An 18864-nucleotide genomic window follows, 5' to 3' on the forward strand; every position below is an offset into this window, starting at 1 on the left:
AAAGCCAGGTTCCATCACACCTAATGGTGACTTGGGAAGAAAAACACCATCACTCCAAATGTCCCCCCCCCTTCCTCCTTCTTCCCCCAGCTTTATATATTGAGCATGATGTCATATGGTCTGGAATATCCCTTTGATCAGTGGGGGACAGCTGTCCCAACTGCGTCCTCTCCCAATTCCTTGTGTACCCCCAGTCTCCTCTCTGGTGGGATGGGGTGAGGAGCACAAAAGGCCTTGATTCTGGGCAAGCCCTGCTCAGCAACAACCAAAACATCCCGGTGTTATCCTTTCCAGAGCAAAACCAAAATATAGCCCCATACCAGCTATGATGAAGATAAATTCTACCCCAGCCAAAACCAGTACACCATTGCTAATTTCAAAGAAACTGTTTACATGACAAAAGAAAAAAAAACCAGTTGTGTTTTGTGCTCTCTGCACTCAGTAGAAAGAAAATTTGGTCTCTGAATTGCAGATTTTACAATGATTGTCTATTGACAGAAGAAAACCCTCAAATGAGCAAAATGTGAGGTTTTATGTACAGTGAAGACTTTACAGCAGCTTGTTGTATTATGGAACATTGTAACACATGACTTTCACCTTGAGTGGTAAAAAAGTCTGTAGGAATTTTCTTTCAGGCATTGTGTTATGAACAAGCAGAGAGTTTTATTATGGCCAGATATTCAGGACAAGAGCTGAGGAATATATCCACATCCAAACAATTCTCCCATGCAAGCAACAACTGCATGAGGTTTTGACATTTGTTAGTGACGCTGCTCCAGACACCATCCCCCAAATCCCCAGCAATAAGGCAACTGCATGGCTTAGGGGATTGGTAATCGGATACCTCACCTCCAGGTCATCGTAGGTCTCTGGTTCAAGAGCAGCAAGGCTTTGTAATGACTTAAATGCCATTGCATATTTATTTGGAGAAGTGAGCGTATGATTTCTGTGTAACAAGCAGTAGATGTCCACATATAGATACAAACATTGTGACAGTTGCCAGCCTGTTTGAAACATTTGAGTGACTGAGTATCAGTCTAACAGAGATTGATTAATAATAGTTGGAATTGTGTTTTGTTTTAATGCTGCCCATATAGTAAGAGAATCATGGTGTATGTATGTATATGTGTATACATATATAATGTATTTATTCTACTTTTATATATACTTATATTTTTATATATAAATTTATATTTACTTACATTTTGTGACTGAGTGAGACAAAAGTCTGTGTGTAACCCTGCCTCTTTTTCTCTCCAGGTTGTAAAAGACTTTGAAACATGGTTTTGAATAGTACTGGAGGCAATCCAAAGACAAATTTAATTTGAATTTTTTGTCTTAGCTGATACAAATTCAACAAGAGCGAAAATATGTTCTGTAGGTCTTCTTATGCACCTTACTACATAGGAGAAACTGTAAGTGCAGAATTTGAAACTTAAGCACATCCTTAATGAGGATACAACTGAAATAAAACTACTTCCAAGGTCAGTATTAATCCAATACTTCTGGAGTCAGACTGCATGGCCTGTGCATGAGAAGAAAAAAGGTAGATGATGCTCCCTGATGAGGGACCAGGACAGGCAGGTATAATGGTCAAACAGAAACATGACGCCTTCTCCAATCTCCTGCCATTGGTGGTTCCAGCAGAGAGAGGGGCTGGCTGGCATGAACACCCTGTCCATTGACCCGTACTGCCTCCCAGTGGGCATCGGCTACTTCTCTTTCGGGATAAAATGCAGGGGGGTTTAAAATGCCTGGTACAGAAGCCATTGTCCTCGGATAGCTAATGGGGGAGGTCACTGACAGCAAGACTTTGGGTATCTAAAACCACAACGACAAAATTCTTGCTCATCTTCCAAGTGTGTAGCTCTCTGTGAAATCACGGATGCATGGTTTACCTTTGCCTATGTTCATGCAGAACATACACCTCCGTAAGAAAAAAAAACCCCAAACCGGTTTCAGCCGGCAGCCTTACAAATGTGAGTTCTCATCATATCAACTTGCACACAGAGGGCTCTGTCCCCGCCACTCTCAGCTCTGAGGAGCAGCAGCAGAGTGGTATCACATCCCATGGCTGTACCCTCCATGCAGTGCTATGAGTAACTTTTTTTTTCTTCTCACTTTTTTTGAATGTGCTGAGAGCAACAGCACAGGACATTAAAATGGGATGCCAAAAATGAAGAATGAAACAACATGAGGAAAGAGCACTGTTTGCTGCAGTAAGGTCTCCACAAAGGAGTGAAGGAAGAGTTGGGGAAACGCTTTTGTACTTCTTTGACAGCCTACAGACTTTCACAGTTTACAGCCTCAACTTGCCTGTTCCTTCTGGGCTCAGCAAGACAAGAGATCCGTTCAGAGCTGGGCACCTCAACTCTATGTGTTAACTCAACTCTAACCCAAAAAACCCCTAACAATCCCTCCCAGCCTTGTGCAGATGTTGTTACCTACCTGAAAACAGTCACCTGAATCTTTGTTTTGGGATATTTGTGTGGTTGCTGCAACTTCAGACAGGGAGCGGGCTTTGGGGAAAACAGTTCTGTGCTCCTGTGGAAGTCACAGACACTTGTAAGGATTAGAGCTGTTGCCCGTGCCTTAAACTTTGCATTTGTCTATGTCTCATACCTTGATCTTACAGAATGGGGAAGAAAAAGACACCACTCAGTGCTGTAGCACAAGTTTCATGAATAAACAAAGCCTTCTGTGTCTAGGTGTGTCCAACTACAAAGGTCACTTAGGTGTGGGGGTTTTTTTTCCTCCAAAGTTATCCTGTTCAGGGTGTAATATCCTGTTTCGTTGCTGCAGTCCTTGTCGTTGAAAGTCAATGTTCAGGATCCATGCATCTGATATCCTCCCAGTGCCCTTAAGAAATAGAACTGAAAAACATTAGAGCAAGGGGATAGTACTGAATACACAGAAAAGGCAAAAGTAGTATTATATTGGAAGTACTGGTTTTGCATCACTCTGGTTTTTGGAGAGCTTGCATTATCAGGTTTCTGTGTGTGTACGCACGTGTGACATTCCTTCAAAGAAGGAAATAGGATGCCTAACTTTCAGTGCAGAAAATTAGTAACAAAATAACGCACAAGCTACGGGGCTGATACCATCTCTGTAATCTTGTGCTTAATCTGCTATCCCCAAGAAAAATCTGTTGACTTTCCAGTTCTACTCTGCCCAGGCTGCACACAACAATTAATGGGCCTGCGTTACCCTACGCCTATGAAAGCCCCTAAAGTTAAACGTCTGCACCTTAATTTTTACAAATCGGTGCCCAAGCAGCGCTGCCCACCCAACTGGGAAAGCCCAAGCCCCACTCGAGGTGTCCTACTGCTCCCCCGTTTCCCCGGAGGGCTGCATGCGCTGCTGGCCGCAGCCGCGGTCCGGGCGGGAGCAGGTGCACGGGAGCGCACGCCCGGCGCGGTGCCGGGGCGGGGGCAGGAGCGAGCGGCGGCCCGGGGCGAGGCGCTCCCGCCCCGGTGCGGGGCGGCCACGTGGAACCGCGGCTCCCGCGGCGGCCACTTCCTGCTCCGCATCACCCCGGCCGCTGCGCCCGGCGGGGAGGCAAGCGCGCAGCCCGCAGCCTACCGGGGCGGCGCGGGGGAGGGAGAAAAAAAGAGGGGGGGGGAAAGAAAAAAAAAAAGTTTGTACGTGCGGCGGCGGCGGCAAGAGGACAGCCTCCGCAGGCGGGCGGCTGCCGGAGAGCAGCGGCGGCCGGGGGAGGCGGGGGAGCGGCGGCGGGGCCGTGCCGTGCCGTGGGGGACGGAAGGCGGCCGGTGCGCGGGGCCGGGCGCTGCGTGCGCGGCGGCGGGAGGCAGAGGGCGGGCGGGAGGATGCGGCTGAAGCTGGGCTTCCTGCTGCGCGCCGTGCTGCTGGCGGGCAGCTTCTTGGGGCTGCTGCTGGCTTTGGTCCTCGCTGTCGCCCCGCGCCGAGGAGCCGGATCTCCCGGGACGGACGCGGGTGAGTGCGCGGCCGCGCCGGGGCGGGCGCGACGGAGCGGGTGCGGGGCCGCCGCCCGGGATGTGACCGGCGGCGGCTGCGGGCGGGCGGGGGGCGGCTGCCCGGGCCTGCGGCCTGCGGAGCCTTGCAGGCCCGAGAGGGGAGTGCGGAGCGGCGGGGGCCGGCCCCATCCGGCCCCCGGAGCCGGCGTCCCTGCCCGGGCGGCGCCGCGCCCTGGGGCTGCCCGCGGCGGGGCCCGGGGGCGCCGCGTTCCGAGGGAGCCCGGGCGGCCGAGCCCGGCCGGTGTCCGGTCCGCGCCGCCCCGCCCGGCCCGGGGCCGCGCAGCCCCCCCGCCCGCCGGGAGCGCGCCGCCGGTGTCCGCCGCCGGCGCGGTGGTGCGGGCAGAGTCCCGCCGGGGCCCTTCCCTCCCGGGACCTCCCCGCCGGCGCTGCCCTGGGCACCCGAAACGCGTGGGATGGTCTTCCCTTCGGGGGTTTTCCGTCCCTAAATAACGGCGCCGATGTCTCCTGCGTAAGTGTCCTGCCAGGGTCCCCTAGAGCTTCAACAAAGGGTGCAGGTGTTCCCTCGCCAACTCACCTAGCTGCCGCGGATCGGCTTCCCGACGCTTTACTAACCAAAGGGCAGGTTTGGCCAAGGAGAAGCAGCAGATCAGGTAATTTAAGAACAGCTCACGGAAAACCAAAAGGCGCCGGATTTATCCAGGTGGTGGTGCAGGTCTCCCACGCCGAAATGGTGGGAGCACAGATGATATGCGAGGTGGGCAGCGCTTCAGCTCACTTCCAGAAATGCTTCAGGAGGTCAGACGGACAAATCTGCAGTACGAGTCTTGCCATGGCCTTGTATTAGTCAGGTGAAAATAATCTGACCCTTTGACACCAGGGTCTTAGAAGGAGTCAAAGTAATTCTTCCGTTTTCACCAGCTGTTTTAGAGCTCAGGAAAGGAGATCGGCTTGAAGTAAGATTAGCCAAGATTAAAATAATCTTGGTAAAGTCATAAAATTTTCCAGTGATTATCTTAAAAAGGAATCTTTTATGATGTGTTCATTAATGATCTTGGATCTCTCTAGTGGGCTGCTTTGGATAATTGTGTAAGGAAAGTGAGTTGACAGAACTCGTTTTCAAAAACTGGGGATGGCTTTGGACTCCTTCAGCAGGTGCTCTGCCTTCTGAAGCCGTTACAGTTTGCTGTATCTTGGCAGTTAGTGCTGAGATAATAGGCCATAGTGGTTTTTTTGGAGATGAGCAGTTTATTAAGTGGTGAAGTTTCTGTAATCTGTTCTAGACACAACGTGGGATTTTCTGTGTGTGGAAAAACCTTCAGGAATTTATTTGTATACCTCCAAACAAATGTCAGGCTGTAGACATTTTGCATCAAAACCAGTCAAATTACTTTTCCTGCTCAGGAAAGGACTGTAAACAGACATGCAAAGTGACAATCTCAGAGGGAAAAAATTGTGGTTGCATTGCTGTGTAGGGCAGCGACCATCATCAGATGCTTGTTCTGGGATGACAACTGAAGTATTGTAGCCCTAGTGTGTGTGTGCTGTATCAGCTTAGGTGCTGTAATGCATTATGTTGTCCTTTCTCATGAGCCTAAAGGGTTTTGCTGGGATACTTTTGAGCTGAACCCTTGTATCACTTCCATTCACATGTGAGGTCTAATTCAGAAGCCTTTTTTAGCTGGTTTGCGTACCAGTAAAGGAATTGCAAGAGCTTTTACAGTCCTGCCTCTGATAAAGCAGCATTCTGTCTTGATTACCTGGTCTTGACCTGAGGAGGAAATGTCCATGACAGCCATCTCAGGAAATAATTCAGTCTTTGTTGAGAACAAATACAATTATATTAAGTAAACACTTTCAAAGATGAAATCTAAACAGAATACCTGGTTCATTAGCTAGATCAGCTGTTTACTTGCCATTGTGATATATATGAGAGTAACACATGCTGCTTCATAATTTTCTGAGAAACATTATTGTTGTTACTAAATTCATGTTTTGGGTTGGAGTGCTTTCCACCTCGGAAGCTGCTCAGGTAAGGGATATGAGTTAAACAGCAATGACTGTGTTTCCTACTAGCGGTGCTCCGGCATATTTCTGGGAAGCTGTCAGAGCCCAAGAACATGTCTGGAGGTTAGTTGCTGCATACCCTGCATCGTGTTAGGAGAGGCAGAGCTGACCCCGTGAGCTGGGCTTGTATCTTGGAGTGTGCTCCCTGCAACACCTGGGAACAGACTGTGCCCTGGTACAGCTTCAGCATAAGGGAAGTAGGAGTTTAATCTTAACTGCTCCTGATAAATGCAGTGGTATGCACTTTGTTCAGTCATAGAAATGTGTGTATTTGCTCTGTTGTTATTTGCCCAGAAGTTTGTTAAGCTAAAGATGACAGATAAATCTTCTTCCTGTATAACACCATCCTCCCTTTTCTTGCACTAAAAGCTCTAGCCAACAAATATGAAATTCCTTGTCAGACAGTACCAGCTTAAAATAGAATTTTGCTTTTTTAGCTTTTTTTTTTTTTTTTTTAACTTCAGGCAGTACCCTTTTCTTCTCTACATTGTAACTGGGCATTTTTTAATAGCACCAAGCATTACAGATGCAAAGATGAAAAGATTTGCTGTGTCGTTCTTTTTTACGTTTATAACCTTTAATGTTTTCCTGCTCACAGCAGCAGACAATGGGTAATACAGAAGATCTTTTAATGTTATAACTATGTACCTTTAAAAAAATTATCCTTTCAAATATTGTGTTACCTTTCTTTCTGCTGATTTAAAAGATTTCAGAAGTCTTTTGGAAACTAAAAATTATTAATTTACAGAGAGTTTTCAAAATAAAAATGAAAGAGGAGAAGTGGTTGTTTAGAAAGGAAATGAGAACAAAGTGGTAATAACAGTAATACAGATAGTTGGAGATAACGCCTTTCTTTCTAATAGAAGACTCCCACTGACACATATGCAGAAGTTGGGAGGACAGAACTGTTCTCTGGGTAACCCAACTGTGGAACTTCCTCCAAGAATACATTTGAGGAAGAAGGGCTTGTGGGATTTGGAGTGAGAGGTTAAGTATTCATTTGCACTATCAGAAATCTCTAAAGACAGTAAACTAACTCTGATCCTTAAGAACTTCCAGTTTCCAATCTAAATCAAATAGAAACAATGAAAATATATTAAGGTCTGTTTTCAGAGTCTTAAGTGCACATCTGCTTTCGTGTAAGTAAGGATACCTGATAGTATCTGATAGTGATACCTCACTCTCTGATAGTGAGGATTGCAAGGCTACCAAATATTTAGGCAGGGACTTTGTTTATGGCTGTGAGAAAAAATTAGGTCGAATCATTGATTTGATTACCATGTTGTGTCTTTTGGATGTTTTCTGATACCTTCTGGTCTTCTGGATCAAGAGGTCACAGTTCTGGAGCCAGCAGGGAATGATTGAGAATCATAGAATCACAGAATATGCTGAGTTGGAAGGGACCCATCAGGATCATCAATTCCAACTCCTGGTCTTGCGCGGGACACCCAGGAATCACGCCATGTTCAATCACACCACTGAGGCTATTCATTGTAACAAGATTGCTGTAGGGATCCCAGCTATAGTATTTGTTGGTCTCCAGCGAGACGTGTTGCTAATGATCGGCCTCAGAGGTACAGCCTTAAAGCTGGTGTTGTCAAGGAGTAGGTAGTACAGCAGGCAGAACCAATGGGCTGAAACAGTAAAGAAAGATTTGTTACTGAAAAGTTGAAAGCTTATTTAAAGGAGTAAATGTACTGTAGGTGAACTTTAACTCTCCAAATTTGACCAGTTACAAATAACCCTATTCATTTGTCCATATGAAGAACAGTATGGAAGAGTGTCCAGTGTGTTCCTAGAGTGCAGAGGGAGATTGGTAAGGTAGTAAAAGATTTGCTGGAAGTGTGTGCCCAACCTTGCACAAGGCAGAAATGTAGTGATGAGATTGTTAAACCCACAAAATATATTCCATAGTCTGTCCTGTTCACATGTGCAATGAGGAGAGCTTCCTGAAAACTTGGCACAGGCTGCTTGGCCTTATGTCTGGGAATGTGATGCTTCAGATTTGAAGCATTACAGTAATTTCAGTATTTTCCTTAGTCACTGCACCTGAGCCACCAATGGACTTGCCATATATTGAGGGCATTTGATTTTCTGTGTCTGTAAGTGACATGATTTTACTGGGATTTTGTTTAGGTCTTACTTGTATATCAGTAGTTCTCAGACTTTCTGGGCTGTGTTGCAAGTGTTTCTTCCTGTGCATACGTAGTTGGACAGCAACTGTCCCCTTCCTCCTACCACCCCTGAAAGTATGCACATCTCTGGTACCAGATGTGCTTAACAGGAGCTTGTGAGGTCGGTCTCCCACCCTTAGACATTTATACTCCCATCTCCCCACCAGGACAGCTGGCTGCCAGATGTCATGGCAGCCATGCCAGAGTGAGGGAAGAGTGGTTGCCCTTGGATAGGGAGAGAAGGCTTTGCTGCATGCCCTGGTCAGGTTGCAATTCTAGCACATCCCTCTGGTTCAGGAAACCAGATGATGATCTTGCAGTCTTGCAGCTGTGGCTGTGGGCCTTCACCAACTGCCAAGTTTAAACATTACAATTCCCACATGGCCAATAGAAGGTGGAGAATTTATGATGTGGAGGCAGAAGCTTTAGAAAAAAAGAAGAAATAAAAGCTGAATGGACATTTTCTGAGCTTTCTGGTGACACGCCTTCTCCCCCACTTTAAGAACTGCTAATATCCTGTATACCTTGGCTGGATTGTCACTGAGATCTTAATGACAAGTTGCAGACTGAACTTGAAGTGTTATTGTGGTTTAAATTAGATTCTTTGTATGGAAATCCCAGAGGAAATTGTTCACTTTCCCTCTAAGGAATAAGTGTGCTTAGAACAGAAACTGAGACACAGGAATTTGAAGTTGATATCATTACTGAAGGAAAGGTGGGAATTGAAATAAGATAATAAATCTGATGTAACAGGGACAGTGGTGTTCAGTAATGAAGGGATTCGAGTTTTCTGAACTTGGTAAAAACATGATACATGGTGCTACACAAATGATTAAATGACAAACTAATCTCTCTCCAATTGCTTTGTATAGTTATCTACATGTTGGTCACGTTTTTCACTGGTTTGCCTTTCTGTAACTGAGTGACACCAACACAAAGGACACTGCATCAGGTCTGCTACTCTGGCATTATCTGAAAGCTGAGCACAATCATTCATCACCTGGGTATGAAAAGCTCTGTACAGGTGCAGGGCTAGACATAGCCGCACTGCCTTCTACAATCAAAGCTGTAGTAAGTCACTACTTCTTGTGTGACATTCACCAGAAATTAACACCTTGGCAAACTCTTCGCGCTCAACAAGTTTGGTTTGAAGACCATGTGCAGTGAGGTAGTGAGCTTGCTATAGCCAAAGTATTGCTATTGCAGAAAGTAACCATCACTCCTTACAGTAATCTTTTGTGTTGCTAGCAATAATAATAGGCAAAATGTTTTGAGATATTAAATGATAATTTTTTTTACTATGTGCTTTTATCTAAATTTGCTTTGAAAAAGCTTGTAAAAATCTCTTACCCTTGGGAGGGTATAAAAACCCCAATCCCTATCATAGTAAAAGGGAAATCATTTGATAAGTGCTTCCAGTTATGTTGCAGAATCAATGACCACAGAGCAAATAATGTGAAGAATTGGGAAAAAAAAGAAAGCCTACACGATACCTACAATTTAGTATACATGTATAGATTGTATTAAAAATCTCTCAAACTCTCTCATCATTAAAAACCCTTGTATTAAGTTAGGTACAGAACTCATTATTATCTCAAGACTATTAATTATGTATATGTCTAATCCTCTTTAAGGAGCAGTTTTGCACCATTATGTGCATGACAATATTCCTTTTGTCCTATTTTAGCCCCAAGTGTTACCATTTGTGAATAATATAAAAGAACTGAACAGCTGAAAAATCAAAGACCTTAAGCTAAGACTGGCATTTGCTTTTCAAGAATCCCATTGCAGGAGAAGAGGGATCTAGAGTATCTAGGGGACATTTGGCAGGATTGTCAGCATAGGATGAAAGGTGACTTTGCACACTTAGGTAAGATAATTCAACAAAAGCTTAGCAGTTGTGTCTGTTTTGGGAATCACACAGGTAAATCTATTAATTTATTGCAGTACCTAATGAATAAGCTGTGAGTAAGATCACAGAAATTGGGATCAACACCGTGGACTTGGTAGGCTGTAATTTGGTTTTTTGGGGGGGGGAAAAACCAAAACAGAAGTGGTAATTTGTGCTACTTAGTGGCCAAATAGTGGGGCATTGAAAATAGCATGTAATAATGTAATAAATTCCTCTTTTAAATAAAATTCTAGGTAATAGTTAACTTTTGGTTTTAAAGCTGGTGGATATGACTGGCTAAGCTGAAGTAGTAGAAATTCTGATGTTAGTAAATTTAGTATTGCAACAGAGTCATTGGGTCATCAGGATGACAGCATTATCCAGAGGTAGATATGTGGATTTTTCTCCACTTGGCCAAGCAGCATTCACCTTCCCTAACCCAAGCTCAGCAGAGTTAAAATTGCTTGTATTGAGCTGACGTTCTTTAATGAAAAATGACAGCGTCTTTGTCCTATTTTTGTCAGATATTAAATCAGCATTACAGGAGACTGCCAAGTGGAAATAGGACAGGATAAGCTGTTACATTAATAGGTTTGACTTCTACCTGGGGGGGCAGGGAGGATCCTTTTTACAGTAACTAGGCCATATAATCTGAGAGGACTTTAAGTCTGGCAACAGTTACATTTAATTACTAGATTGACTCTGTAAGTATGGAAAACAAATGTCTACTCTGGATGATTAGTTTAAAATTAGCAACATAGAATCACAGAGTATTCTGAGTTGTAGGGGACACACAAGGATGATTGAGTCCAACTCCCAGTCCTGCACAGCACTATCCCAGAGAGTCACACCATGTGCCCGAGAGCGTTGTCTAAACTCTTGAACTCTGTCAGGTTGGTGCTGTGACCACTTCCCTGGAGAGCCTGTTCCCCAACCACCCTCTGGGTGAAGAACCTTTTCCCAGCATCCAACCTAAACCTCCCCTGATACAGCATCAGGCCGTTTCTTTGGGTCCTGTCACTGTCACCACAGAGAAGAGATCAGTGCCTGCCCCTCCTCTTCCCCTTGTGAGGAAGTTGTAACTGCAGTGAGGTCTCCCCTCAGTCTCCTCTCCAGGCTGAACAGACCAAGTGACCTCAGCTGCTCCTTATACAGCTTCTGCTCAAGGCCCTTCACCACCTTTGTGGCCATCCTTTGGGTCTTCTCTAGTAGTTTAGTGTCTTTCTTGTGTTCAGTGCCCAAAACTGCACACCATATTCAAGGTGGGGCTGCCCCAGTGCAGGACAATCCCCCCCCTTGCCCAGGTGGTGATGCTGTGCCTGATGCCCATCAGGATGGTATTACGGAATACATATAGTGCATGTAGCTCTGTGCTGCTGCAGTTGGAGCTGCAAGCTGGGCTCTGGGGGGCAGAGGTGCCCCAGGCAAGAGGCTGGGAACTGCCATCCTTTGTACAACAAAGAGCCCAAGGGCCTGGTGACTGGACACCGGGAGGCACAGCAGGAGGCTGTATGTACATCCAGGTTTGCCCCACCCAGATGCTTTTCCAGCTATGTGTTGGATATTTTGTCCAGATGGATACTGAGAGATGGTATCAAAAGCTTTAGTGAAATCCTAAAAGATTACATTGACTGGCTTCCCTCGATCAACTACTTGGGTTACCTTGTCATAAAAGGAAATCAGATTTGACAAGCAGGGTTTCCCCTCGTGAAGTAGTGCTGGCTGTGACCAATGACTGCGTTGTCTTTCAGGTGTTTTACAATAGCTCCCAGAATAATCCTCTCCATAACTTTACCGGTCACTGAAGTGAGACTGACAGACATGTAGTTTCTAGGGTCCTCCGTGCCCTTTTTGAAAATTGGAACATTGTTAGTCAACTTCCAGTTAACTGGGATATTTACAGATTCCCAAGACCTTTCAAAAATCATCCAGAGAGTCCTTGTGATGATATAACCAGGTCTTTTAGGTATTCTCAGATGAATCCCATCAAGTCCCATAAATTTATATGGATCCAGCTGGAGCAGCAGATTCCTCAGAACTTCAGGGTCAACTGGGAGTTCAGCATTTTCATAACTGTGAAGGTTCAGTGTTGAAGACAGAGGCGAAGAAAGCATTAAACATCTCCACCTTGTCAATATCCTTGATGTGACGTGACTGTCCTCATCCTGTAACAGGCTGATGTCATTTCTGCACTGCCTTTTAACAATGTATTTTTAAAAAATCTTTTTGTTGTCCCCCACAGTTCTGGTCAGCTTCATCTTCAATTGAGCTCATGCTGGTCCAAATGCCATGTCCTCCATCAGTTTTCTTTAAGATTTTTGTGAATCAGAGGGAATTTATCTTGCTTGAAACTGCCCTTAGCAGTCCACCTCTGCCCCACAGTGCATTAGGTTAGACACAGTTTTGATGAGTGAGGTTTCCTTCCCCATTACTAAGTGCAGTGCTCAGGTGATGCATTCAGGAAGGAAGATGTCCCCAGAAAAGGGGAGCAGCTAGCAGCATGCATGTCCTCACAACCTGTGCTACTGTTTAGGCTTGGATTTGGGGGTTTTCTGGCTTTTCACTTAATACAGGCTGTAGCAGAAAAAAATAAACTGAGTGGGCTTCTATAAACTTAAACAAAAGGTTTAAGATTGTGCTTTATGGCAGATTAGGATTTATCAGTTTGATTGTAGCCTCCTCCTCTGTGAAGGAGCTTGTGGAGAAGATACGTGCTTTTGTGGAAAAAGAGTATTTTAATAGCTGTACAAAGTTATGGAGGAGAAGGCTGATACTTGTATTCTACCTTTGCTTTTCGAATAAGCCTCCTTATTGTGTTCCCCTTGCTTGGGATCAAACAATTTTGAAATGTTTGCTTACTGAAAAAGGCCTGAAATTTGAAAAACCCGAGTTCTTTGCTTAGTGTGAGCTGTTTTTGAAATATGTTGGTGCTTTCCTACAGGTGCATTATATAGCACAAAATTCCTGAAATTTCTGAAAATCCATGGTCTTCCCATGTGGGTATAAAATACTTTTCTTACCAGGCTGCATACAGACTTTATTACTGAGACAAAAATGGCTACTTTTTGTAATTCAGAGACGACGCTTTAAAAAGAATTGCATTAATCAGAAGTTAAGCATGCTTCTCCCTGCATAAGCACACCTCTTTGCAGAGAAAACAAATTCCCTTTTTATTTTTTCGCTCTGTTGTAATAAACGAATTGCTTGCTGCTCTATGGTGGCCTGTGCTTCTTTTAAGTTTCTCTTACCATGTGTTCCTGAATCCCTCATTCTAATCCTTGAATGCAGTAACATTTTTTAGTATTGCTCTTGCTTTCCTAAGCTACAATGTATTTTCCTTTGATTTCCTTGTGGAACGTTCCGTTGCAATTAGCAGCAGTCAGCACTGATGTGTGAACCTCTGAGCTGCAGGAGAGAATTGAAGGAACGTATAAAGCAAAGACACTATACTGGTTTACATGTTGTTTACATGTGGAAAACTTGCCTTACAGGTGACAGTCTCAAAATAGAACTGTTAATGAAATTAAAGAATAAGCAGATGGTGCTCAGCCCACAAAATTTCTTATTTTTGTTGTCTTTTAAGAAATTGGCAGTGAAAATGGTTCAACAAGAAGTGTTCTGACTTGAGTTGATTTTTTAATAAGGCAGAAAAGTATTATTTAGATACTATGTTTCAGAAAAAAATACAATCTTTTTAATGAAATTGAATATAGTCTTTTTCATATTCAAACATTTTTGCCACAATTTGGGGATTAAAATTTTCTTTGGTTTTAACCTGGTAAAATATTTTCTTTTTAGGCATTAATAAATGAACCAAGGGCCAAAGCATAGCACCCCATTTTATTTCTCAGTTCCTGCCTTTATGGATTTGAGATATTTAAGCAATGTCTTTCTTTTGAGTTATTTAATAGGAATTCTAGCTATGGCAGAGAAAGTATTTACCATTTTAAATTTGCTGTAGAAGATGCCTCATCTGTAATAACGTTTTGAAGCAAAACCATAAAAAAAAGTAACCAAGATACCTCTTTTAAAAAGTTCCTTTTTTTTCCTATTGAAGGAGGAGGATCAAGAAAGACAATATTAAGCTAATGGGTTCTTCAGAGAAGATTAATTGTTCTCTGCATGCTTTAGTCTTGAAACAAGTTTTGCTACACTTTCAGTTAAATGAGGCCTTGAAGTCAGCTCTTCAAGGCTTGTAATGTATTGCTTTTATTGGACTGCTTCCTCTGCTCTGGCTCTGCTATTCCATCTTCCACAGTACTATTCTAACATTTCAAAGTCTATGAGAAGCTTTAAACTGCAGCTATGAAATATGTTGGGTTTTTTCTCACCTCTTCCATGTTTTCTACCCTTATTTCCCTCCCCTCTATGAAGTATGTTCCGCCTGCACAGAGCCAAGACCTTCACTAGTGATAGCGTGAATCAGTATCTCAGTAAACGGCAGAGATGGAAAGGTGTGGTACGTGGGGTTTTGTTGTTTGCTTCTTTGATGGAATATGAGATTCTAGCGATAGTAAATGCATCCCCTACCTCTAAACACAGAGTTCTTAGCCAAGAGCCCTCAAATCCAGAAGGATGCTGCATGGGTTTCCTGTGCCTCAGCTCCTCCTTGTGGGTGAGAAGAATCTCCTGCTGCCTTTTGGATAGCTGTTGGGAGATCTTCAACTCCAAATTCTGATATTTGAATCGATGTAAGTGAGGTACTCCTACAGCATGAGATATACCAGGTGAGTAAAGTGGTCTCGAGTACTCTCTGTAGAGTTATTCCAGCCATAGGTGTCTGAAGTAAGACTGTGAATTAGTTCCTTGGATGCGTGTGTGTGGTCTTGGTGAGTCTTCTGTCCCTCCTTGTGTTTTCTTAAATAGTTGTTATTTTTTTATTTATGTAAACACTACAGGAAAGTTTGGGCTAAGAAAGGCCAAGAAGTGTTAACTTGACAGTGAGGCTGTGAAGCTCTTTGAGCAGGTCCAGGCATAATGTCATCCTTCAGGGTCATCTGCAGAAAAAACCATCCTCAAGGAGAGCAGCTATCCATGACGCAGGAATCAAGTCTGGGAGAAGACTTTGATGCCAAATGTGGGGTAGATGGTTACTCTGGCCCAACTTTGGCAGTGGGTGATGAGACCCTTGAGTGCTCATTGACAGAGCAGTGAGTAGGTGTCCAAATTGTCAAAGTCATTGCCATTATTTTGTGTAGAGAAATGGGGGGAGAAATCTCTGCAAGATGCAGAGTTTCTGTCTTAGAGAGCAAGCTTGCCTTTTGCATGAATAGTCACATCAGTCACCTCTCAGGGAGTTAACAAGTTTTGCTCCCATTATTATCTTCTACCAAGACTGGTGATGACAGGGGAGTTGTCAAGCTGTTGTGATAAAAGGGAGCAGACTGCCAGGATAGTTCATGTAGCTTTTAATCTTTGTGTATGCCTGAGGGGCCTTGGGAAAAGGATGGCAGGGAGCAGGCTGGATTAATTTTTCTGGATGAAATGGATACGTCCTGGGGGTTGGCCTACTTTAAAAATAATTAGAATTCTTTGAAATCTGTTGTCCTTGAGCACACTTCATCTGTCCTATGTCCCCTTTTCTCCGATTCTCATATGCCTAGATCTTGTGGTTGAGAGATGCCTTGTGCCTCTTTGGGAGGCATTTGTTTTGATAATATTTCCCAGGGGTGCATAATTTCTAAATCAAAGCTGACTTGCATGTATGTGTGTGGTGAAATGCACACTAGGACTGCAGGTAATCAGAGGTACCCAGTTTTGCTCTTAAGATGAGAACAGAGACGCTGCTCGACTTAAAGTAAGGTGTGTGAGACACTGATTCTCAGTTCTGAACATTTATATTTACTGCAAACAAGGATGTGGTTTTCTTCTTTAAAATAAACTTTAAAAAATAATCCTATATGTTTGCATCAGGTGACAGAGGTATGGTTGGATCCTTACAAGGAGCCTTGATGGTGATCATTGATTGCAGCCAGCACAACTCCACGTTAGTGTAGCAAGATGCATTGGTCTTGGTCATATCTTGGTTTTTTCGTGTTCTTATTCCAATCTCATCCTCAGCTGAAGGATGAATACCTCATTTCCTCTATTTCTTTTTTTTTCCTGCTCATTTTGGTTTTTTCATCATTCATTCTTTGTGGGAATTTGGGGAGTTAATTAGGCTTATTGTCACAACCTCCTGTTCAACAGCTTAAGAGTTTTCTTGCATTGCAGTAAGGTTTTAAGTGACATGGATATCTAGAAGTAAGGAAGAAAGATAAATGGTCAGACTACTCCTCTTGACTTTTTAATAGTTTGGCCAATATATCTTCCAATGGGTTTGTCACAGGATATAACATGTGAAGGGTTTTATGCGAGAAATGAGTTCTCATTTTAAACTCTACAATCCATGTCTATGATAAAAGAAGACTTCACTGCCTTAAATATTAAGCACCAGTATTTTAATGATAGACTTGGACAGTTAGCATTGCTGCAAAGGAGAGGCAGATTGAACAGGTTTTATCTTGTATAATATTTGCAAGAATTTATTCTGTACTGATAACTTGTCAAAATCCTGTTTGCAGTCTAATCCCAGCAATCATAATTTTTCAGGAATGGCTTCACAGCTGTTAATTTCTAAGAAACAGACAGAACTTTTATTTATAATTTGGTTTATCTAGCAACCATAATGTACTACTTAATGTTACCAAAAGCATAATGTTGTAAGCAGAATTCATTACAATTTCTATGTTGATGCTTTAAAAACATATTTTATTAACTTAACTAAATAATCTTGACTCTGATGCCTTAAAACGTTCATTGGTGAGAATGCTTTTGCATGTCAGAAATAATTGTTTGGGTTTTTTTCCTTGTTTTACTCTCCGAGCTGAGATTTCTTTATTGCAGAGCATCATATTTTTTGTATATTTACTAAAATGCATGGCATGGGCATTTATTTAAAGCCAAGTATTACTGATGAGGAAGTTAAGATTTTGGATATTCTGTAAGTCACTTTGGCTTTACAAGTGGAAACTTTTCAGCAGTGTATATTTAGTAGATATATTCATAGCCTAGCACCAAACCCCAACAACTTTCCTGTAGGAAGTCCATTTTCTGCCCTACATGCATTTATTAATTCTGTAACGCCTTAATGTTCCTTAACTGGCTTTATACTGTATGGGCTATAACACTCAAAGAAACTTTAAACTGCATGAAAAAGACCAGTTTTGGCAACTCAGATGTTTTATAACTGGTGCTGATTTTATCCCAATCCATGTTAGCCTCCATGATGTTCTTTTACCTTAATATGTTTGCTTTTAAAGTTCTGGTTTCTTAACTTGTCTGCAGACTAAAGATATGCCAGCACTAGACTGACACATTCCCTAATACGGTTTTTTATCTAGCTGTAGTGGCATAAAAGATTGGCTACAAGGGTGAGAATGTACATGGAAGGAAGTTCTGCCTGACATTTGGGTGCACTTTCTAAGGAAAGGGTAGTTTGGACACCTAGAAATATGTGTTCAAATCATCATGCTGTGAAAAGTCACCAGTTCTTTATATATTTTATACATTTTGATGAAAACTCTATTGATATCTTATGTATTTTAATGAAGACTCTATTGAGACTCAGAGCTTTCCTGAAAAGGGAGAAGTGCCCTCTCCTAGTGGAGGGCAACTGCTGGTTATGCACGTCTTCCCTCTCCTCCACGAATTTAAGAACATGCAGTTGTCTCCTTAGTTCTGTAGTAAGAAAGAAAATAATCCTATGTTTGTAGATTTGGTTTGAAAGAAGAAAGGGAGATTCATATCACTAAGAATATTTAACAGAAACATACTTTGTTGTGTAGAGCACAACAGTGTTCCTGCATTACCATTAATACCACAGGAATTCCTGGGAGAGCAGTTGTGGGCTTCTGGGGAAGAGGAACAGCACCCCTCACCCAGACCACTCAAAATAATCTGTTTTACTGTTGTGGGCTTCTCCTACTTGGATTATTTCTGATACAGGATCTGGGTGTGGTGGCTCAGTAAACCACACAAGTCACACACGCAAGTCTGCTTTTTTTTTCTGATGTTCTTAATACACCATGAGTATCTGACCCTAAATGCATTAGGGACGTAAGTGTGCTGCCTTTTGTGCCTCTGCTTTCTCAGCACAGCAAGCAGTTCTCCAAAAGAGTATAAATGTTTAGGGAGAAGAACTTGGTGGTGAAGGTTTGTCCATGTTTGTTTTGTTCACCATAGAATGGTTTGGATTGGAAGTCACTTTAAAAATCATCTGGTACCAACCCCCCTGCCATGGGAAGGGATACCTTCCACAGGACCAGTTTGTTTAAAGCCCCATCCAACTTGTCCTTCAACTGTTCCAGGGATGGGGCATCCACAACTTCTCTGGGCAACCTGTTCCACTGCCTCACCACCCTCACAGTAAAGAATTAATTCCCCGTATCTAATTTAAACTGACCCTCCCTGAGTTTGATGCCATTCCCACTTGTCCTTGTAAGAAGTCCCCTCTCCCTGTCTCCTGTAGACCCCTTTAGGTAATGGAAGGCTGCTCTAAGGCCGTCCCAAGGCCTTCTCTTTTCCAGGCTGAACAACCCCAAGTGTCTAAGCCTGCCTTCATAGGAGAGCTGCTCCAGCCCTCTGGCCCTGCTCTGGACTCAGTATTGTGTTGTAATTGAGTTGTGTAGTCTTGCTTTAAAGGTACAAAAGAAGCAAACCCTCTCGAGTCAGGCAGCTGCTGTCCTGCCATTCTGCTTGTTCTTGTTCTCTCTGATGTCCCTCAGAGGTGCTGAGGGGG

General features: G+C 43.4%; 2 protein-coding genes and 1 long non-coding RNA gene across 7 annotated transcripts in view; 2 read left to right on the forward strand and 1 right to left on the reverse strand.

The window, feature by feature from the left end:
- GALNTL6 (polypeptide N-acetylgalactosaminyltransferase like 6) overlaps positions 1 to 18864 on the forward strand; it is a 505353-nt gene that overhangs the window by 470297 nt on the left and 16192 nt on the right. For 3 of the 4 annotated variants that reach the window (XM_039551173.1, XM_039551172.1, XM_039551175.1), the window contains one exon: positions 1261 to 2705. The exons of the other annotated variant lie outside the window; for it this stretch is intronic. The gene's annotated coding sequence lies outside the window, so the exon portion shown is untranslated. Of the gene's footprint in view, positions 1 to 1260; positions 2706 to 18864 lie in introns of those variants that run through there. 4 annotated transcript variants of the gene reach the window in all.
- Positions 422 to 4906, reverse strand: LOC109144931. Of its 2 annotated transcripts, none has more exons than XR_002045988.3 (2): positions 4531 to 4906; positions 422 to 2859 (listed from the first exon to the last, which is right to left on the reverse strand). It is a non-coding gene; the product is annotated as an uncharacterized LOC109144931 (long non-coding RNA). The 2 variants fall into 2 exon arrangements; XR_002045987.3 differs by having other exon boundaries at positions 422 to 2873; positions 4531 to 4903.
- GALNT7 (polypeptide N-acetylgalactosaminyltransferase 7) overlaps positions 3828 to 18864 on the forward strand; it is a 71792-nt gene continuing 56755 nt past the window's right edge. The window contains 2 exon segments of the mRNA XM_039551171.1: positions 3828 to 3896; positions 3898 to 3954. Coding sequence (XP_039407105.1) covers positions 3828 to 3896; positions 3898 to 3954 — 126 coding nt within the window.

This window comes from Corvus cornix, chromosome 4, assembly GCF_000738735.6.
Source record: "Corvus cornix cornix isolate S_Up_H32 chromosome 4, ASM73873v5, whole genome shotgun sequence".
Classification (NCBI taxonomy): Eukaryota; Metazoa; Chordata; class Aves; order Passeriformes; family Corvidae; genus Corvus; species Corvus cornix.